The 20038-nt window shown below is 27.2% G+C and overlaps 1 protein-coding gene across 1 annotated transcript in view; it reads left to right on the top strand.

Annotated features, from left to right (window-relative positions):
• The first annotated feature begins 4586 nt into the window (after window positions 1-4586).
• Window positions 4587-20038, top strand: part of LOC129968457 (N-alpha-acetyltransferase 15, NatA auxiliary subunit-like) — a 70814-nt gene continuing 55362 nt past the window's right edge. Inside the window, exons 1-13 of the mRNA XM_056082342.1 lie at window positions 4587-4766; window positions 6416-6500; window positions 8988-9092; window positions 9852-9940; window positions 10144-10212; window positions 11419-11553; window positions 11948-12095; window positions 12574-12693; window positions 12781-12876; window positions 14585-14691; window positions 15995-16067; window positions 17014-17189; window positions 18703-18855. Coding sequence (XP_055938317.1) covers window positions 4698-4766; window positions 6416-6500; window positions 8988-9092; window positions 9852-9940; window positions 10144-10212; window positions 11419-11553; window positions 11948-12095; window positions 12574-12693; window positions 12781-12876; window positions 14585-14691; window positions 15995-16067; window positions 17014-17189; window positions 18703-18855 — 1425 coding nt within the window. The 5' untranslated portion in view covers window positions 4587-4697. The remainder of the gene's footprint in view (window positions 4767-6415; window positions 6501-8987; window positions 9093-9851; window positions 9941-10143; window positions 10213-11418; window positions 11554-11947; window positions 12096-12573; window positions 12694-12780; window positions 12877-14584; window positions 14692-15994; window positions 16068-17013; window positions 17190-18702; window positions 18856-20038) is intronic.

The raw sequence follows: 20038 nt of genomic DNA, 5'->3' as shown, positions 1-20038 counted from the left end.
AGAATAAATCTGAAAGATCGATTAATTAAGAATGTTTAGTTTTCAATACATAAAGTACAATAATAATAATAATAATAATTTCCTTTGAAGCAACAAGCGAACACTTTTTAAGCGTTTTCTCATTGGCATAGGAAAAAGGCGCGAAAAATAGCCTTTAAATAATAAAAATATAAACAACCAGTCCTTTAAATATCACGAAACTCTTCAGGATACATCTGCATGCCTCAATACATCTATATGCAAAATTTGAATGCATATAAATGTGTATATCTGCAGAAATTGTCTGAAAGTTGTGTCATGAGAACCATTGGCATCGGTAACCTTCCTTCAAGAAATCTAATTAATTAACTTATATAAGTTATGCAAGTTAACTGTGGATATTTCAACTTTTTAATATTTGCTTATTTGTTTTTTTTTATTATTATGTGAGAACATGATGTTGTTTTGGTTTTGGGTTTTTGATGTCTCAAAATGCACGGGCAGAAAGTTGACGACTTATGGTTTTTGAGGCATTACTTTTTCGCTCTTAGGTTTATTAGAAAATGATAAAGAAGGTTGTCACATTTGGCCAACTAAAAGTTACAATTTGGCGCGGATGTCCTCCATGTACACGCTTCTCTTGTTTGGCCAATAAAGGACAGGATCGTTAGAAGATATCGCCCGAAGAAATGCAAAAAAAGAAAACGGATATCAACACGAAACAACAAGGGGGATATCGAAATGTGTATATATTATAATGGTAATAATACAATTTTTTAAAACTTTCACTTTCAGTTTTTCTAGCTGGCAAAAAAAGTTTTGGAGATCGAAAGATTTTGAGATGAAACAAGCCATTGCTTTTCTAAAAATTAACTATTGCGCAATATAATAGTCACGTGATCATTCCAAACCGATTTAAACCAGAATTTTGCAAGAAGAAAAAGAAAAAAAAAATATTCTGGCCTCGAGATAAAGTTTTGGAGCTCGAACGATTTTGAGATAGGGGAGAAAAAATTACATTATTTTCTAAATATCGACGCATGCGTAGTCTGATAGTCACGTGATAAAATATACTGAAAATAAAAAAGTTTTTAATATTTTTTAATCAAAAATAAGGAAGACAAAAATAAAATTGTAAAAGCCCAGCTTGCTGAAAACAATGTTAATCGAATGAAGAAATTAAAATACAGTGGGAATTATAAAAAGAAAAACATAACTTCTAAAATAAAATAATACATTTCTAATTCACTAAAAATAAAGTACATAAGAAATGAAGTTCAATTCTTATTTATCTGAATATTTCTATCGGCGCTGAATATTTTTCTGATTTTTTTTAACGCTCATGTTTTAATAAACCAGAGGGAGAATTTTCTCGCATCTCTTCTTTCGCATAAACCCTTGAATCTCGGACAAAGTTATGAATGCCAGAAGTGCTCAGATTTTTATTTTCAGTGTCAAGCACAGGAGAATTTTGTACTTAGTAGTGTTAATCTTTTCTTTCAAATAAAATCTTTTCGACCGACTGAAACCAAAATCTGAGTCAGAACTGCAATATTAGTAACAAGATCATGTATCAAATTTCATTTTTTTAAACTCATTGAGTTTTGATTTACCTTATGAGATTACTTTCTTTCGTGTTTATGTGCCTATGAAAGTACAAACCAACAGACGGTCAACCCTTTGAGGGATTTGATTAAAAAATATACACTTTCAGTACTAAAACTGTATGACAAATTTCCTTTAACCATTTCGTTTCGTCCTTCAGTTATCATTTATGCGAAAATATTGATCGACAGATGATCAATCCCTTAATAGATGATCTTAATACATTTGGTTCAAAACTTAGTAAGGATCTAGCTTTAGACACTAAATTTGTATGAATCACAAATGTTCACTACTATTTATATGGGGGTTATAAATTTGTATACGGCTAGGAGAAATTATTTCATACTTTTTAGTCTCTTTTAAAAAGCTTGGTGCATTAAAAAAATATCTTGTTTAAATCGTTTTGTTTCGTTTCTAAATCATAGCAATACCTTAACTAGTACAAATTTTAAAAAATGGCTATTAGTTTGCACTGCTTTTGAACATAAGTCAGATATTTGTTTGGATTAAGATTCAAACTCTTAACAGGTAAAGCTATACTAAAGGGCAGGACTGTATTGAAGGGCGGTGCTATACTGAAGGGCAGAGCTGTACTGATTGATTGAAAAGACATTTTATTATTTTTTAAAATCTTTATAATGAAAGCTATATGATGGAATATATTTGATTTATATTCCATCGAGAAAACTGCCCCGATTCTTTTCGACACTCAGATATGATAGAGAATGCAAAATAATATGTATAAAGGATAAGGATATAAAAAGATATTAAAATATATTCAAAATTCCTCAAATCACAGAAAAAAAAATAAAGGAACATTTGAGTCTCTATATGAAAAATCGAAGCATAATAAAGTTTTATAATTGATTCGTTTGTCTTTAATTATTTTTATAAATATACTGTTAATCACATTAAGAAAAATATTTGCATAAAAAATGTATTAAATATCATTGTAACATGAGGGTGGGTAAAAATAGTGACTATGCACAATGAAAGTACTTTGCGAAAATTTTTTTAATTAATTAAAGTTTTATATGAAAAAATTTATATAATTGGAAATCTAATTTTTTTTTCAAATGGTTTTTGTATAACTATATGCTTTGAAATTATTAAGGAAAACATTTATCAATCAATAAATTTTTTATTAAAATTTTAATAGAATTTCACTTGATTACCTATTAGTAAATAATTAATTATGTACCAAATTTGTTGGCTTAAGTCCAATAAATATAATTATATGAACTGAAAAATTTAATTTTTGAAATGACGTAAAGATTATCTTTGCTAAATATTGCTAAATGGACAAGAAATAGAAGAGAAGACATCATTTACGCTAGAATTTCTACCAAAACACTCATTACACCAGGCCTTCTACATCGTTTTAACCTGTCGAATCAACCAAATTGCGAAACATGAATAATTTGGATCATATCTTACTGCACTGCCGAAAATACTCAAGCATCAGACGTTGTCTCTGGTCGAAGTTGGGCCTCAACTTTCTTTCAACCTGTAATTTCAAACAACTCACGAGCAAAGCATTTGCAGATAAACTATCTCTCCATATTTTCCTTCAACACTTGAAATTTTTCGACATTTATTAATTGGAGATATTGTTGAACGATGGGATGACAGCCTTTATAAATAAAAATATATAAATCCGCCTCATCAACAAGAGTATCTACTTCGAAGCTAAATAATTTGGTTAAAATTATTAGAAGCACGAAACAATGAGAAAACATGAGAATGGCGAAAATATCTAATTTTGAATTGGGACTTTCAGTCGTCAGAAATATATCTGATCATCTGATTTGATGCTAATATTATTTCGTAATGTCCTCAAAGCAAAATCCCGACTCTGAAGTCGGTTAGATGCGGATTCGACATCAACCTTGGGTAAGAAATAAGCCTAGTGCCAGCAAGTTTGTTGAAGGGAGAAACGCAACAGCGTAACGATACTAAATAGCGTCCGAAACATAAAATGATTTGTGGCTTCTTTTACCTTACTGTATTTATTCGTGTTTTGCTTTGAAGAGGGACATAGATACATACGTGCACATTTTCCCTATCTTTCTCCTCATTCCCCTGCTCCGATGAGCCACTATTTAAACATTTTCCAGTTGATGGTATAGAAGATTGTATGATGGGAAGTTGATTCAAATATCGTTTAATCAATGTAAAATTGCGAAATTCATTCGCAAAATATTCTTTTTTTTTATTTCAAAAATGAGACAGTTTCTTCTTTTTCTTTCCTTTTTCTATTTAACTGAATTGAAAATGGATGATCTCAGCATTTTTTTTTCCTTTTTGAAGATGGTGAAATATTTATATTGGCAATGTTTTTTTAAAGTTAAAATTCTGTAGAAAAAATAAATAAGTCCCTTTTTTTTTTTTTTTTCCTTTGCATATTTGTGTGAACAATTTCACTCTTGATAATATCAATGGTTACAATAACTGGAGCTAATTTCAAACAAGTAATATATATATATATACAAAGACAATTTAATAGAAGTTGGCTGAAATATATCATAACTGGAATTTTAAATAGCAAAGATTGTCATCTCAGCAGACGTAAAGTTGTGGTACAATAATTTATTGAACTTGAATAATACATATTGGATCCATTTCTATATGAAGTAAAGACAATGCCCTGAAATCTCCAAGTTCAAAAATATTCTGCATTTGAATCTCAAACCTTTGGTATGAAAGAGTCTCGATTAAATGGAAAGTTTAATGATAAGTGATAAATAAGTTCAATTTCTTAACAATGGTGAAATGTATTGACATTTGTTTGATTATGAGATTAAATTATCGAAAGAAATTTTAATGAAAAATAGGTGTTTCTATAATAGATTTATATTTAAAAGCTTGAAACAAACCAAAAGTAATTTTAAAATTGCATATATGAATAAAGACGGGGGGAGGTAGAGTTGTTATAGATATAGTGCGATTTCCGGTTCCGCTCTTGTCAAATATAATTTTTTTAAGCTTGGCAACCTTAGTATAGGTTTATATCTACGCCATTTTGGTTCGAACCACGCGGTTGTAATAGGAGTGTGGTGTGAAAGTACTATAAATAAATATAGTTAAATATTTAAATTACTCACACATTTTGCATGAAAACGATAATGTCGCCCAGTCAACCTTTGCCTCCGAAAGAAAATACATTATTTAAACGCATTTTGGTAAGCTCGCAATAAAAAGTTTTGACCTTAATGTAACTTCCACAGAGACGTAAATATATATTATACTGCGGCATCAGATTGCATACCATAGCGGGAATAGCCGGATGAGTATTATGCTGTTTGTTCGTACAGCGAAATAAAAATAATTGAACTTGCAGCGATTGCATATGCGATCGATCTCTGGTTATGTCAATTGAAAAATGTCCAAATTTTGTTTTAGAATCAATCACATGGCAATTAACTCCTCCCACTTAATATATATTCTACTGCAAAAACTATCATATTACATTTATTTGAAGTTTCAATAAATTGCACATTTAGCATTTTATGACATAATTTTCTCTTGTCTGATGTGTGAATTTCATTTTAAATCGCTGAAGTATCAATCTATGATTCGTAAAGTTTATTATAATTCGAAACAAATGAAATGCATTTTTTTAATCAGTGCAATTTGTTTAAATCAAGAATAATAAATATTTGCATGCCCATGTATTTTCCGTCATATGGTAATCTGTTTATGAATTTTCAAAAAAATTGATAGCAATTATAGTATCTTTGTATTTATTTCTTTTATTGCATTTTCAAATATATTGAAGGATGTTAATATTTGTTATCAGTTTTATAATGCTTTAATAAATATTGCAAACCTTCCCTAGATGATTTTGCATTTTCTCTCCTACACAATAACTTTCTATTTCCATTGTTTTAGACATATTGGATACATGTGATATATTTTATTATATCTGTAAACAAATGCATCTATGAAATACCAGTGTTTATAAAACACTATAAATTTGTTACTGATTTAAAATTGTTGTATTTTGTAAAAAATATTCACATTCTTGGTATACACTTCAATTGTTAATTTGAATATTGTCTTTATTCAGTGGTACATATTGAAGTTGCATAGTCAAGTAGCAATTATAAATCATTATATTGTAATATGAAATTCTGTTTATTATTTTTTATCAAGTTGGTTGATTTGTTTTTCAAAACTCATGACTTTATTTTAAATTTTGATATCAATTTTTGTTTATTACTGCATGCTAGGTAATTGTTATAATATTTTAAAACTTGAAATAAATATGGAATTATTTATTGCCCTTATCAATATGCATAATTTAAAATGGGCTTATAAAAGTTACATTTATACTTTATTTGATCTTGAATGTATTAGATGAGTAGTAACAAAGGCAGATATCATCCAGATAATTTTATTCGATTTTTAAGTTCTGATAACATATAAAAAATCATTAAAATATTTCTCTATTTCCTTCTATGTATATTTCCCTACAGATTATGATATGCATATATTGGATAACTCATAGATTTTTTAAAAACTATCTTATGTTTTTGTTTTGTTTTGTTGATATTAGTTTTTATACTCCTCCTACCCTATCATATCATTGTTAGAAATGTTATATGCATTGTTCAGTGATATATTATATTCTTAAGGAATCAGCAAAGCTAAGTTACTTAAAAGATGTTTCTGTTAAAACTATTAGATTCCTGAAGCTTTAAATTCAATGGCAAAAAGTTCAAATTGATCTAAAAGGTCAACTTTTCAGCTGAAATACAGTAACATTAATTCAAAATTAAGTTGGAAAAAGGAAGGAATTTAATGTGATATTATTTTCTTCCTTTTACAGAAATGTTATGAACACAAGCAATATAAAAATGGGTTGAAATTTGCAAAGCAGATTTTGACGAATCCAAAATTTAGTGACCATGGAGGTATTTATTTTTTTATTATGTATTTCAGATTTGTTAAATAGATCTTAAAAAGCACTTTAAATGTTTTAGATAAATTTTACATACTTTAGATTTGTTTTTAAAAGTATATTAGTAATGTGGATGTTATGTGTAATTCATTGATGTACCACAAAATTTCTTATTAACGATTAAATGTTGGTATAAGTTTATTATTGTTTGCTGAATGTTAGATTTACTTAGAAGTATTGGTATTAATATTTATAATTTATCTCCCTTCAATTAATATTTGTTTAAGGAAACATATCCTTTTCAGAGAAAGGCATTTTAAAAATCTGATGTTACGTGTTAAATAAAGATAAGATTTATCTTGGTTTCAATGGTTAATGTTAAATTTTATTAAAGGAATGGTTACAATTTTTAAATTATTAGAAATTGGAGATCTGTATCCTGGGCTCACAACCTTTCTGGAGAGTTGCTTAGAAATCCTACATTTTCTATGCAAACTCTGCTTGCTCTCATAAAGTACCTATCCATCTTAGCACAAATAATTGTGGTTGAGCATAATTATTTTATTTGAGAACTTTATCTTAAATCTATATAAAATATAATTTTTTGACTTTGAAAAAGATTTCATTATTTATATTTATTAGAAGGGATATTCAGCAATTAAATATTATAAGAAAATTTCAAAGTATAAAAAATAATAGAATTTTGATATATTAATTGAGTCTTAAAAACTAATTATTTGGATTTGTTTATAAAAAATTTGGCGTGTGATATTTTAACATAAATGTATAAAAAGACATTTTTATGATTTAATAAAAATCCTGTTTCTTTTTTATAACTCTTAGTTTCTCTTTGATTGCTTATTGCTTTTATCTTCATTGATTCAATGTATAATTTGTTAGTTCTAAAAAGGGCATTATATATATATATATATATATATATATATATATATATATATATAAAGAATAATAATATGAAGAAATAAAATTTAAATTTATGTAGGTAGTGAATACATTGTTTTGTCTGAGAATTCGTTAAAGTAGTTTGATAAATAAAAAAAAGTTAGTGTACTCACAAGTCAAAATATAAATTGCATACTGAGCTACTCGTAAAGGTTATATTCATGTAAACAGTACCTTCCTGAAACAACAATATGTAAATCTACTAAGCATATTGGAAATAATTTTTTTCTTTTTCCTGGATACATTTCAAACATTTTTTCAACTAACTGATTTGCTGGTTGAATTTTTTCTGTAATCGTTTTGTTAATATTTAACAGTACAACTGAGATTCATGTTTAAATCGCCAGAAAGAAATTTGAAATCAAATAGTTTTTATTTATCTGCTGAAAGTGAAGCGCAAGATTCATAAATTGTTGTAGTATGTAGTGAGAGTTAATTTTAAACTTTTTTGAAATTTGAGCTTTTATCTACATGATGTCTAGATATTGATTAAAAATTAGCTTTTGAAGGCATATATAACACCTTTAAAAAAAAAGCCTTGGATGCTAATTTATTTTATTTTACAACAAAGTAAAAAAAAAATTAAAGCATAAATAATTTTTAAAAAAAATTATTACACATGCTCGAGAAAATAGCTTTTTATCAACATATGCATATATTTCATGATTAGAAATTGCCTAAATTAATGCTCACTACAGAAGTGGCCAAAGATTGGCTATGTGGCCAAAAAGTAAATATTTATATTGATTTTGCATGCAATGACAATATATACTTTAACATCTGTTTGTAGTAATCTGTTTAGAATAAAGTTTAATTTTAACTCTTAAAATATTTTGCAGTGTATTTATAAATTTTTAATACTGATCTATATCCTTTTTAAACTTCGTAATAAAATAAAGGCTTTTAGTATAATTTTCTTCTTTTAAGCAAATACCTTGTAAATTCATTTACTTAAAATTACTTATAATTGGAGTCTTGTTTAGTCTTTAAATGTCTTGTTTAGTCTTTAAATCTAATGTCACTATTTCAGTTATTTACATTTTTAGTTAGTAATTCATAAACATTCCAAATTTTGAAACACATTCAAAGCATGGGGCAAAAACTAATAATTAAATCTCTAGTATATTCTTATAATTACACATGATATTTCCTTGCAATGATTTTTATTGTTTAATGTTTAGTGTTCAATTTTTAAAGCACTTTATGAAGAAAATATCTTTTTAAGTTTTAAATATTTTATTTTAATTTCTTTTTTTCATTAAGTGGTTTGTAAACCGACACTATAGAGGACTATACATTAAATCCACTGATTTAAATAATGCAGGAAATAATCTATTAATATAGATATCTGTTTACTCCTATCACCTTATTTTGAAATATACTATATATAAGATTCCTTTGAAGTAGTTCACGACAAACTGAACAATATGTTTTTGATTTTAAATATTTAATTTGAATTTTCACAATACTAAATGAACAGCATTGTAAATTTCTATAAAACTTTTGCTTATTTAAACAATATTTTCCCTTTGGTTTTTAGAAACATTAGCAATGAAAGGCCTTACTCTTAACTGTTTGGGAAGGAAGGAGGAGGCATATGAATATGTTAGGAAGGGCCTTAGAAATGATTTGAAAAGTCATGTGTGTATCCTTTATTAAGTGAATTTATTAATTCTATTTCTTTTATTACTTTTTGTGATTTTCTTAGATAAGCTGTCATTTAATTTTTAAGGTTGTATTTGTTTCCTGGTTCAGATTTTTTAAAAATGTAAACATCAGAATGCTGCATAAAATATTTTGTTTGAATTTTTTAGAATCAATTTATTTATTTATTCAGTGCATTTTTTTAAAAATTGTATTAAAAATGCTTAATTCAATAAGTAGTTAATTATGCTTATTCATATTTGTATTTATTGTATATTGAATATCAATTTTTTAAAGATTATTTTCATCTGTTCAGAGTAGGAAATAATAATGCAAAAATGTAAGATTTCAGTTGTTGTTTTGGAATATTTATCCATAGGTTTTGTGTTGAGTAGATTTTAATATCTATCTGATCGAGATTTAACTGCAATTGTAAATAGTCTAGTATAGAGGCATTGTATTAATTGGCAGGCAAGTAATTGCCCTGACAGAGCAACTATTTGCCATTTTCTCATTGGGGTCACTTGATCATTCTGAAGTTCGTGAACTTTGTTGTGTTGCAAGTTGACTTTGTTGCTGCTTTAATGTTATAATGTAGGAAATACAAATGTTCCATTTGTGTTTTGGTTAAATACCTGGATAATATAACTTAATTTCATTCCAAAGAAAAGTTATTGTGTGATGTTTTTGTTCAACAACAGTTCCAATTATCATATCTTTGTTAAATCATTAGTAAATTATCCTTAACTAGTTATAAAAGGTTGGCATGTTTTTGGATTGCTACAACGATCCGACCGTAAATATGATGAAGCTATCAAGTGCTATAGGAATGCTTTGAAATGGGACAAGGTAAATTAATTTTTTTTAATGAGTCGATTCTGTATATCACTATAAAGTTTTAAATACGTTTTCCTTTTCTTTACCTCATTTGTGTTCTGTATTGTTTATTGTACAGTAATTTTAATTTCTTGTATACTAGAATTTAGTTTTAATACATAGCCTATTTGAAATAGTTGGAATATTGTTTAATGTACATTTTTAAAAATATTTAGGACAACATACAAATTTTAAGGGACTTGTCTCTTCTTCAAATCCAGATGCGAGATTTAGAAGGTTATAGGGTAAGTTTTTTTGTGTTAGTTATGTTTGCATTTTTTGAAATATGAAAAAAGAGTTCATTGAGGGTAGAATTTTAAATCTAACAAAAAATTATTACAAAATGAGATTTTTTTTTTTTTTTTTTAGGGACTAAATTTGTGCAAGAAAAGTTAATATGCTACTTTTATTCTCTATTAAACAGAAGAAATTCAAAGCTTATTTTGAAGTAGCAGCTTATTCTTCAGTTTCTCCTACAAGTTTATTAATACTTTTTAAATATATGTATATAGGCCGGGATAGCCTGGTTGGTAGAGCGTCGGATTCGCGTCCCTTAGGTTGCGAGTTCGAACCCCGCCTGCCGAAGAATCCCCTCGTGCTTGGTGACTGACGAGCGTTAAATCTGTCGTGGTCACAAAGTCCTCCATGTCGAGAGTAATACCACTGGGGGTACTGGATCAGGGGTGATTGTTCTCTGATTCAGGTCTAAATTACGATCTGTGGTTGAGTGAATGAAATGCATGAATGAAGTCCACCCTGTAAAAAGGGTTATGACGTGTGTGTAGCTAAGTCGTTCTCTTGGCCCTAGTTGGCGCTACTTTAGAAACAAGAGGCGCTCCCCTCTCAGGCTGAAATCGGCTGTCTTCGAACAGCGGGCTTGTCTAAGGCAAGTGCCATAAGAAACCACAACAACAACAAATATATGTATTGTAGTGATATGAATGTCATCCTATTTAAAAAAATTTTTCTAAATATGTGTATTGTATGTATACCATTCTTTTATGAGACTAATTAGATACAAAATTAATAGGATTGTAATAATACTTAGAAAGAATTGTTTTAATGTATTCCAGATATTTAATGCTATGTTTTTTTACCACCTTAAATTAAAGATCAAATTGATATTTTATTTAAAACTTTTCTATTTTTTTTTTTTTTTAATAATTACTCAGTAAAATATTTATTTTTATGCGAAAATATCTGCTCAGAAGTGGTTCAAATTTATTTTTATTATTGGGGAGGAAAAAAAGTTCAGCCTACTTCTGTTTTAAATTTTTGTGACTGTTTCATATCATGGCAGAAAATGTATATATACATTTTCTGCCATGTTTTTAAAAGATAATTTTAAAAAAACTGCTGAGTTTGATGCATACTTTTAAATGGATACAGGGCAGTTATTTTTATTATTGATATCTCTGCTAATGTGTATTGATACTTTTACTGTTTTACAGGACACTAGGTATCAACTATTTATTTTAAGACCCACGCAACGAGCATCTTGGATAGGTTTTGCCATGGCATACCATTTACTGAAAGACTTTGAAATGGCTTTGAAAATTCTAGAGGAGTTTCGGAAAACACAGACAGTAAGTGTTTTCTTTTTTTAATTTCGTTATTACAAAATTTCATTTAATAATTCTTATAAAAAATATAATATATAGGACACACTATATGATTTGGTCCATAGTTCTAACTGGACTTATTCTGTATGAAATATTATAAAAAATTAAATATTTAACATTTATACACTCACACACATAGATAAATTTGAAAATCATAATGTAAAATTTGGGAATGAGAAATCTGAATGGCAGTATTAATAATATAAAGCCTGAAATTAATCAAATAAAAAATAACATTGTTTTATTTTTATCAATGCTTTTTATTTTTTGTAAATTTCTGGATTCTTGTTTTCAGCAGAATCTGTTTAAAATAAGATATTTAAGTTTTATAAATGTGTTTTTTTTTTTTTTTTTTCAGAAACGAGGTTATGATTATGAACATAGTGAATTACTTCTATATCAAAATATGGTTATGAGAGAAGCTGGGAACTTAGAAGATGCTCTTAGTCACTTGAACAAATATGAAGAACAAATTTGTGATAAGTTAAGTGTTATGGAGACAAAAGGTATACAGTAATTTTTTTATAGAATAATTTTTTCTTAAATATTTTCTTTAAAAAGAGAAAGAAAATATTTTAATTTTAATTTTAACAATTCCATTAAATAAATTTTTAATTTATAAAATAGAATACAATTAGAATAGAAATACAATTTCACCTTTTTTGTTTATATTATTACAAGATGAATTCATTTTTTTTGTATGCATTTATCTTCAGTTATTAAGAAAATAAATAATATATAATTCGTGGTTAAACAGTTTTCTATTTTATCAATTAGTTATAAGACTTATATAACATGTTTAACAGTTATAAAATTATTATCTTTTGAAAATAAGAACGATACTTTTTACGATAATTTTTTTATTTCTTATTTGAAGTCAATTCGGATAGTATAATTTATTTAGAATTGCTAATAAAATAGAATTCTATTTCAATTAATTAGCATTCTTTTAAATATTTATTAACATAATGTATATTTTTACAGCAAAATTACATCTAGATTTAAATCACTTTAAAGAAGCCAAAGAAATTTATACTGAGCTGTTACAAAGGAATCCTGAAAATCATGCATACTATGAAGGTGTAGAGAAAGCAACTCAAGCAGGTTAAATCCTTAATATTTTTTAATGAAAATTTTAATTTATTCTGTATTTTGTTTATTTCAATTTGGTTTTTCTCTACTATCCAATAGTGTCTGTTGAAGATAAAATGAAAATTTATATGGAATTCCAGGAAAAATTTCCAAGAGCTCAGACTCCTCAACGAAGACCATTGGATTTTACTTCAGGTAATATGGAGCATAGATTTAATAAAGAGTAGTGTTATTTGATTGTTTTAATAAGAAATTTCCTCTTTTGGAATCTGCCATCTGAATGCAATAAATCTTAATAACTTAAAGTGGTGTCTGCATATGTTCTGACACTCTGGACAAATAAAAACACAGTTATCCTTTACCAGTATGTATTTATATATTCAGACATATAACTCAATATAATATTATCGCTATAAATATGATATTTTGCCATTTTTCCTCTCCAATTGTCTGGTATCTTTAATCCTGTAAGCAATAATCAAGGGAAAACAAGATTTGCATGATGATATCAGTGTCCATGTAGCAGCAAGACTGCTACTTATATTTTGTAATATTTATTACAACTATAATTTTATCTGATTTGGCCTGCTCTTGAAATATAATTCTTTTAAATATACTTCCACTTATATAGCCCTTTTGTTTATGCTCTAATTTTGTATCTGACATCTTTCTGAGATCTATTGCACAAACAAAATTTATGAAAGTTATTTAAATTGCAGATCATTAATAATAAAATATTTAAAATTTTAATTGTATTAGAAAATCAATTTAAATACTTTATAGTTAAAAAAGTATAGTACATGTATATTTTTTAAGAATTGTGGAATTCCAAAGAGGACAAAAGACCATTTTATTTGATAGGCAGTGCCCCATTGTTATGGCCTTTTTAGGTGATTACCTGAAATCATCCTATCTTAAAACTGTTTTTATCTCTTCCTCATGAAATTTGAACATTTAAAATATGATAAAATTTTGTAAGTTCATCAGTTTTATATTTAAGTTGAATGAAATCTGAAAAGAATATCAAGCTCATTTATGATGGTTTTAAAATAAGTCAAGTATGGTGTATTATAAAAATATCACTTTTTATTTTCTCGTATTTGAAGAACCGAGAAAGTATTGTAATCATTAAAAAATTATAAAGTTCAGAATTTTCACAAATCTTAATGTCTCGAATCTCCACGAGTTCACATTTCCCCCATTATGTCTGTCTATGAATACAGTAACTCTAAAATGCTTTGAGATAGATGGTTGATATACAGTTTATAGAATTACAATCAAATTTCTAAATTTCTATCCAATTTTGTACAAAATTCATTCCTTTGACGTCTGTTTGCTTGACTGTCCGAGTATAGATGAACTCGATAATTCCAAAACACTGAGCTAGAGAAATGAAATTTGATACACAATTTGGCATCTAAAATATACATTTTAAAATTTTAATCAAATCTGTCATTGGTTAGAATTTTGTTGGTCTGTGCATGCATGTAAACACATGACTTAAATCAGTGAAATTTGGTATATTACTTTGTGATTATAATTGTAATTTGGTAACGTTTGGCTGGCAAAAAAGTGTCTAAAATACACATTCTGAGGATAATAAAAATGCAAAGACCTATATTTTGTAACTTTCTTTCTCCAATGCTATGCAAGGTATTCATATATATATCCAAGTTTCCCAATCTTATGCAGAAAAAATCGAATAAGACCTTTATCAGAGAGTATGCAAAAAAGGTTCAGGGTGACCACTCACATTAGTTATCATATAAATGATATGTTGCTCAGTTGCCATATTTTGTAAAATATAAGAAATGTTTTCTGTAGTTTCACTTTAATGATAGCAGTTGAATATTGATTTTCAATAATAGCTAATGAATTGTGCCCACTTTTTTCTATTTTGAAGGTGAACTTTTCAAATGCTTAGTTGGAAAATATATTCAGAAAGCATTACATAAAGGTGTACCACCTCTGTTTGTGGATTTGCGTCCTCTGTACAAAGACCCTGAAAAGGTATATTAATTATAGTTAGTTGCATAGTGTCACTTATATTTATTATGCACTTGTGTATTTTGTACAACTATATTTAAAATTAATATGTAATGAATTTGATTTTTTGGCTATTTTTACTTGTTAAAATTTTGATTTCTCATTCCAGCTAATTCTATAGTATCTATTTATTTACATTTTTTTCAACATAGAAGACACACACACACACGCGATTTAGAAGTGTATATATGCATATTTCAATTCGAAAAGTTGTTTGCAATAATGAAATTAATTAAAACAAACTACATGGTTGATCAGTGTTTGTAATTTAGGGGAGGAAAAAAAAATTGTGGGAGCTCCTATATATATTTTGCTCACATTAGTGAATGTTTGTAAAGAACGAAACTCATTTTTCGAAACCAGCTTTTTTCTGATTATTACAAAGTTTGTGAAATTTTATATATATATATATATATATATATATATATATATGTTAATAATTTAATTGATTTACTAGTGTGTGACTTTACTTTAGAAATAAGCCTTGTTAAGTTTTGTGGATGGAAATTTTTCAGTTTCTGTTATGTTACTTTCTTATTTTAGAATTTTACTTTTATTATGTTGAATATGTCTGTTTTAAAGCCTTTAATGGAATAATATATTGTAAAATGCTCCTTATCAGTCACTCATTTCTGACTTATATTGATTTCTGCTTTAATGCTTCATTCCTTATCCTTAATTTTAAATTTAGAATGATTTGTCTTCCTTTATCAATTTGAATTTTATGTTCTTACTTGAATGGTTTAATACAGTTATTTAAGAAGAAAAAAAAGTAAATATATTTTTTTATTATTAACCAATTAAAAAAATACTTACATGGCATTTTTTTTTTTTTTTTTTTTTAGATTTCGTCTGTTTGTTTTTTTAATTCTGATTGTTGTTTTAAAATTATATGTTTACATCTATTTTAAATTATAAACTGACTCAGTATTGAAATTTTATTTTATATAGATCATATAAAATGTATAAAAAATAATGAACTATACAGATTTCAACATTCATATCTAATGCATATTTTATACTTTTTAATCTATGAGTTGAGCTCAGATTTCCTTATTCCATTACTTTATTATTATCAAAGCATTATTTTTTTCTGAGAAATGAGTGACCAAATAAGTACAACTGAAAAATATTTTAAAGACTGGATACTTTGTGAAGCGTTTTGTTATTTGTTGAGAAATTTGAAATTCCTTATCATTTTCTGTTGTCATGTTTTTATTTCCGTTCTTTCCTTTTATTGATTTTTGATTTATTATTATTATTTTAGGCACGAATAATTGGTGACCTAGTTGTGGGTTATGTTGAGTGCTTATCAAAGCATGAGGTTTTTACGGAAGATAGTGAGTATTGTTTTCTCAAGTCCTTCAAATTGTTTTTCTCAATTAATAAGTATTAGTAATTTTTTTTAATATCAAGAATAATTAGTTTAATTTACAGCTACAAATACATTTAGTAAAAATTTAATGGAAAAATTTGTAAATAACTTTAGTATGCAATTTTATTAACAAATTAATAAAACTTTGGTTGTTAATAGTGAAATGAATTTCATAACCTGTTTTTAAATTCAGATTTGACTTTTTAAGATATTCCATGCTCATATATATGTGTTTATGTGCTGTACATTCTCTGAAATATACAAAGATATTTTGATTGTAAAATTGTTTTACCTTTCAAGAATAAACTTTAAAAAATTAAATTCGTTTTCCTTCCTTTTTTATTGGACATTATGCAAAGTTTCTATTATAATGTTAGGAATTAATTTTGTTTCTGTGTTTTGCAGAAATTTAACAAAAGCTTTTAGTGTCTGTGAAGCAGTGCATTTTAAATATGCAAATAGATTTTAGGAAATTTTTGTTTTTATCTAAAATATAAATTATATTTATATCTGTTAACTATAATGTTTATATCTGTTATATCTGTATGGTCCAGTAACACCACATTGGTGTTGTTTTGGGAAAACTATCGGAGAAATGTCAGTGACACCACATTGGTGTCCTACTTATTAAAATAATCCCGATTAGAAATATGGATTGCAGACTATTAACAATTTATGTGAATATATTTTAGTAATTCATTGTGTTAGAATATTCATGCATTTTGAAAGGGAAAAAACATGTATTTTTATCTCTTTTTCAAAACAATCCAAAACTAATTTATAAAATTAAATATTATGTTAACAATAATTGCATTCTTTATGATATTAGTAATTCAGATGCCAAGATTTTTGTTTATTTTTATGGTACTTAATATAAATTCTATTAATTTGCTTTTTAAAAAATCTTACAGAAATAAATTCAAAAGAAAAAGAACCAGCTACTGCTCTTTTGTGGGCCTATTATTATCTAGCTCAGCATTTTGACTACCTGGGAAGTACTTCTAAAGCTTTAGAATATATAAATACAGCAATAGATCACACTCCTACTTTAATTGAATTGTTCTTAGCTAAAGCAAGGTTTTACAAAGTAAGTTTGAGACAATATTATCATTTTGTTAGTGCTTAGTTATATATAATATCTAAATCTAAATTAATTTTTAATTTAATTTAGCCCATATTAACTTCATTCTAAAATGTTCTCTTATATCCTGATCCAATTCCACTTTTTTTATTTAATTAATGTTACATGAACTCTGTGAAATTGCTTTAATTAGCTTTTTCACATGCTCTGTGAAGGGATAAAAATCTGCAAAGTTAAGAAAATTCTTTTAAAAGACACCTGTATTTCCCTTTTCTAAATTAACACATGTAAAGAATCTCTATCAAAATATAATTGTAAAAATTACCGAAGGGTAAATCTTTTGCTTTTGTATTGTTTGTGAATGGTTAGTTTGCCATCGCTTCTTGTACATAAATTATTCCTCCCCAGATGGAATAAAAGTGAAGTTTAAAAATTCAAAGTGCCTGCTGTCTCTTTGGCTATGAAACTGCTCCAATATATATATATATATATATATTATTGATGTAATGGGGAACTACTAATGCTTAATATTTAAACATTTTACCTAGATATAAAATTTACCATTAAAAATAAAATCCATTCCTTTTAATTCCATTGCATTATAAATTTGTGGAAAATGTAACAATTTTTCTATGATTAACTGTATTTCAAAATGTGCCTTAAATAGAATATCATTTAAATATCCTTTTTTTTTTTTTTTTTTTTTTTTTTTTTTTGCTTGATTCTTCCCCCCCCCCCCATTTTTTTTTAAGATAGAGATCTGCATTTTTTTATTGGAAATGTGATAACCATTTAATAATTTATAAAAAACAAATAGATTTTAGAAATGTCTGTTGACAGTAGTGGTTTGTGGAAATGTTAATTATTTAGCATTTAAATTTGATTAAAAGTCTTGTTGCCTGTTACTTTGATGATTGGACTAACTTTGGCTTTGAAAGATTATTTTGGTCATCATTGTAATTAATTAAAATCTTATTTGTTGGTCGGTTTTGCAATTCTGTGAAAGGGAAATAAATTTGTATTTGTCAATTATTCTCTGACCTGCTTTTAACAATTAAACTTGAATATTACTTAAAATTTTTATTATTGATGTCATAGCTTATTATTTTAGCCTTTAAAAGCTATAAGAAATTGTTTTTCTTTAAAAGAAATTTTATTAAAATCTGGGAGAAAATTGTACGAATTCATTGCTTTATCTTTTGATGATACTAAGATTCTCTGATATTGGCAACTTACTATAATTGGAATTTTTTTTGTCATTGTCAAAGATTAAAAATTGGAATATCAAGAGGCATTTTTAGAATTGTAAGCTGTGTATATATATATATATATATATATATTATGAAAGTTTGCCTACTTTCTTTTTATATTTTTACTTACACTTTTTTTAAAGTCATCAAATGTATTGTGTAAGTCTCCTTTTATATAGAATTTTTAGAAAAAAATATTTTTTTTATATACTTTTATTTTGATAATTCAGCCGTGATATTAAAAAAAAAAATTTTTCTTTTATCTGCAGCACTCAGGCGATATCCAGGAGGCTGTTCATTGTTTAGATGAAGCACAAGCTCTTGATACTGCTGATCGATATATTAATTCCAAATGTGCCAAATATATGTTAAGAGCCAATCTGGTGAAAGAAGCAGAGGAAATGTGTTCAAAATTCACCAGAGTAAGTCCCCCGCCTAGAAATATATATACATTATCTATCAATAAGTAATTGGACACATGTGATAAAAGAGATAAACACAGTTTATTGATGTTCAATTGTTGGTAGAGCCTCTACCTGAGGCAATTGCAACCTTAACCCTCCAGGGTATGTTTTTCACAGGTGTTTGGATAATGGACAGTGGTATTTTCTTCTACTCAGCTTGAAGAGGACATGTAGATTCTTTCAAAGATTTTGGACGGTTGCTGCACTCCTTAATTGAGCAACCCGTCCCATAGCTTTTCCATAGGATTCAAGTTTGGACTCTAGACAGATCAGTCCAGTCGGTTCCCTATTGTCGTCATATTAGTCCATTGCGGACCTCGCAACCTGACAAAATTATTTTATTCTGAAAATAAAAATTATCCAACTCTTAAAATTGCCACAGCATAGAAAGCACATTTTTGCCTAGAATAGTGGAGTATAACTCAGTGTTGAGCTTACCATGAATTGGGATCAAGAGCCCCAGTCCAAACCACGAGAAACATCCCCAGACCATAATTCCATTAGGTATTTAACGAAAGAACAATGCTAGGTGCTTGTTGGAACTCTTGGAGTATGTAGGCCATCAGTTTAATATGGTTTTTCCAAATTTCTTTGGATAGCATTTGCCGGTTTCTTTTTCTTAGTTTCATGGATCTGACAGGTCAATACACATTCCAACAATCACCACTCATCTTCCACTTCTTAATCACAATAGCCACTGTCGATTTTGGAATGTTTAACTCACTAGATATGTCCTTTAAGGATTGGCCATTTCTATGGTATCCTACAATTATCACCTTTCTTGAAGTCAGACAGCTCTGAATTTTGTGGCATCTTGCATTCAACTGATACTGATGCTATTGCCTACACGATATTTAAGTGCAGAAGGTCTGACAAAGATCAGTACCCCAGATATCCTCATTTGTATGAGCGTCCAAATATTTACTGATAGATAGTGTGTGCGTGTGTATTTACTCATCTTATTCTAGTAATTATATATTTATGATTCTTTGTTAATTTGCAGTTATCTTCTCATTTAAATTTAAATTTTCTTTTTTTATATATATAATATAAATGCTTTTGTAGTGGAACTTTCTCTGAGCCTTGATAGGTAATTAATTGATTAAAAATAACTGAATTTGTTTTTAATGTAAAAGTGCTT

This window comes from Argiope bruennichi, chromosome 5 (genome assembly GCF_947563725.1).
Source record: "Argiope bruennichi chromosome 5, qqArgBrue1.1, whole genome shotgun sequence".
In the NCBI taxonomy this organism is placed as follows: Eukaryota; Metazoa; Arthropoda; class Arachnida; order Araneae; family Araneidae; genus Argiope; species Argiope bruennichi.
This window is presented reverse-complemented; position numbering and strand designations above follow the sequence as displayed.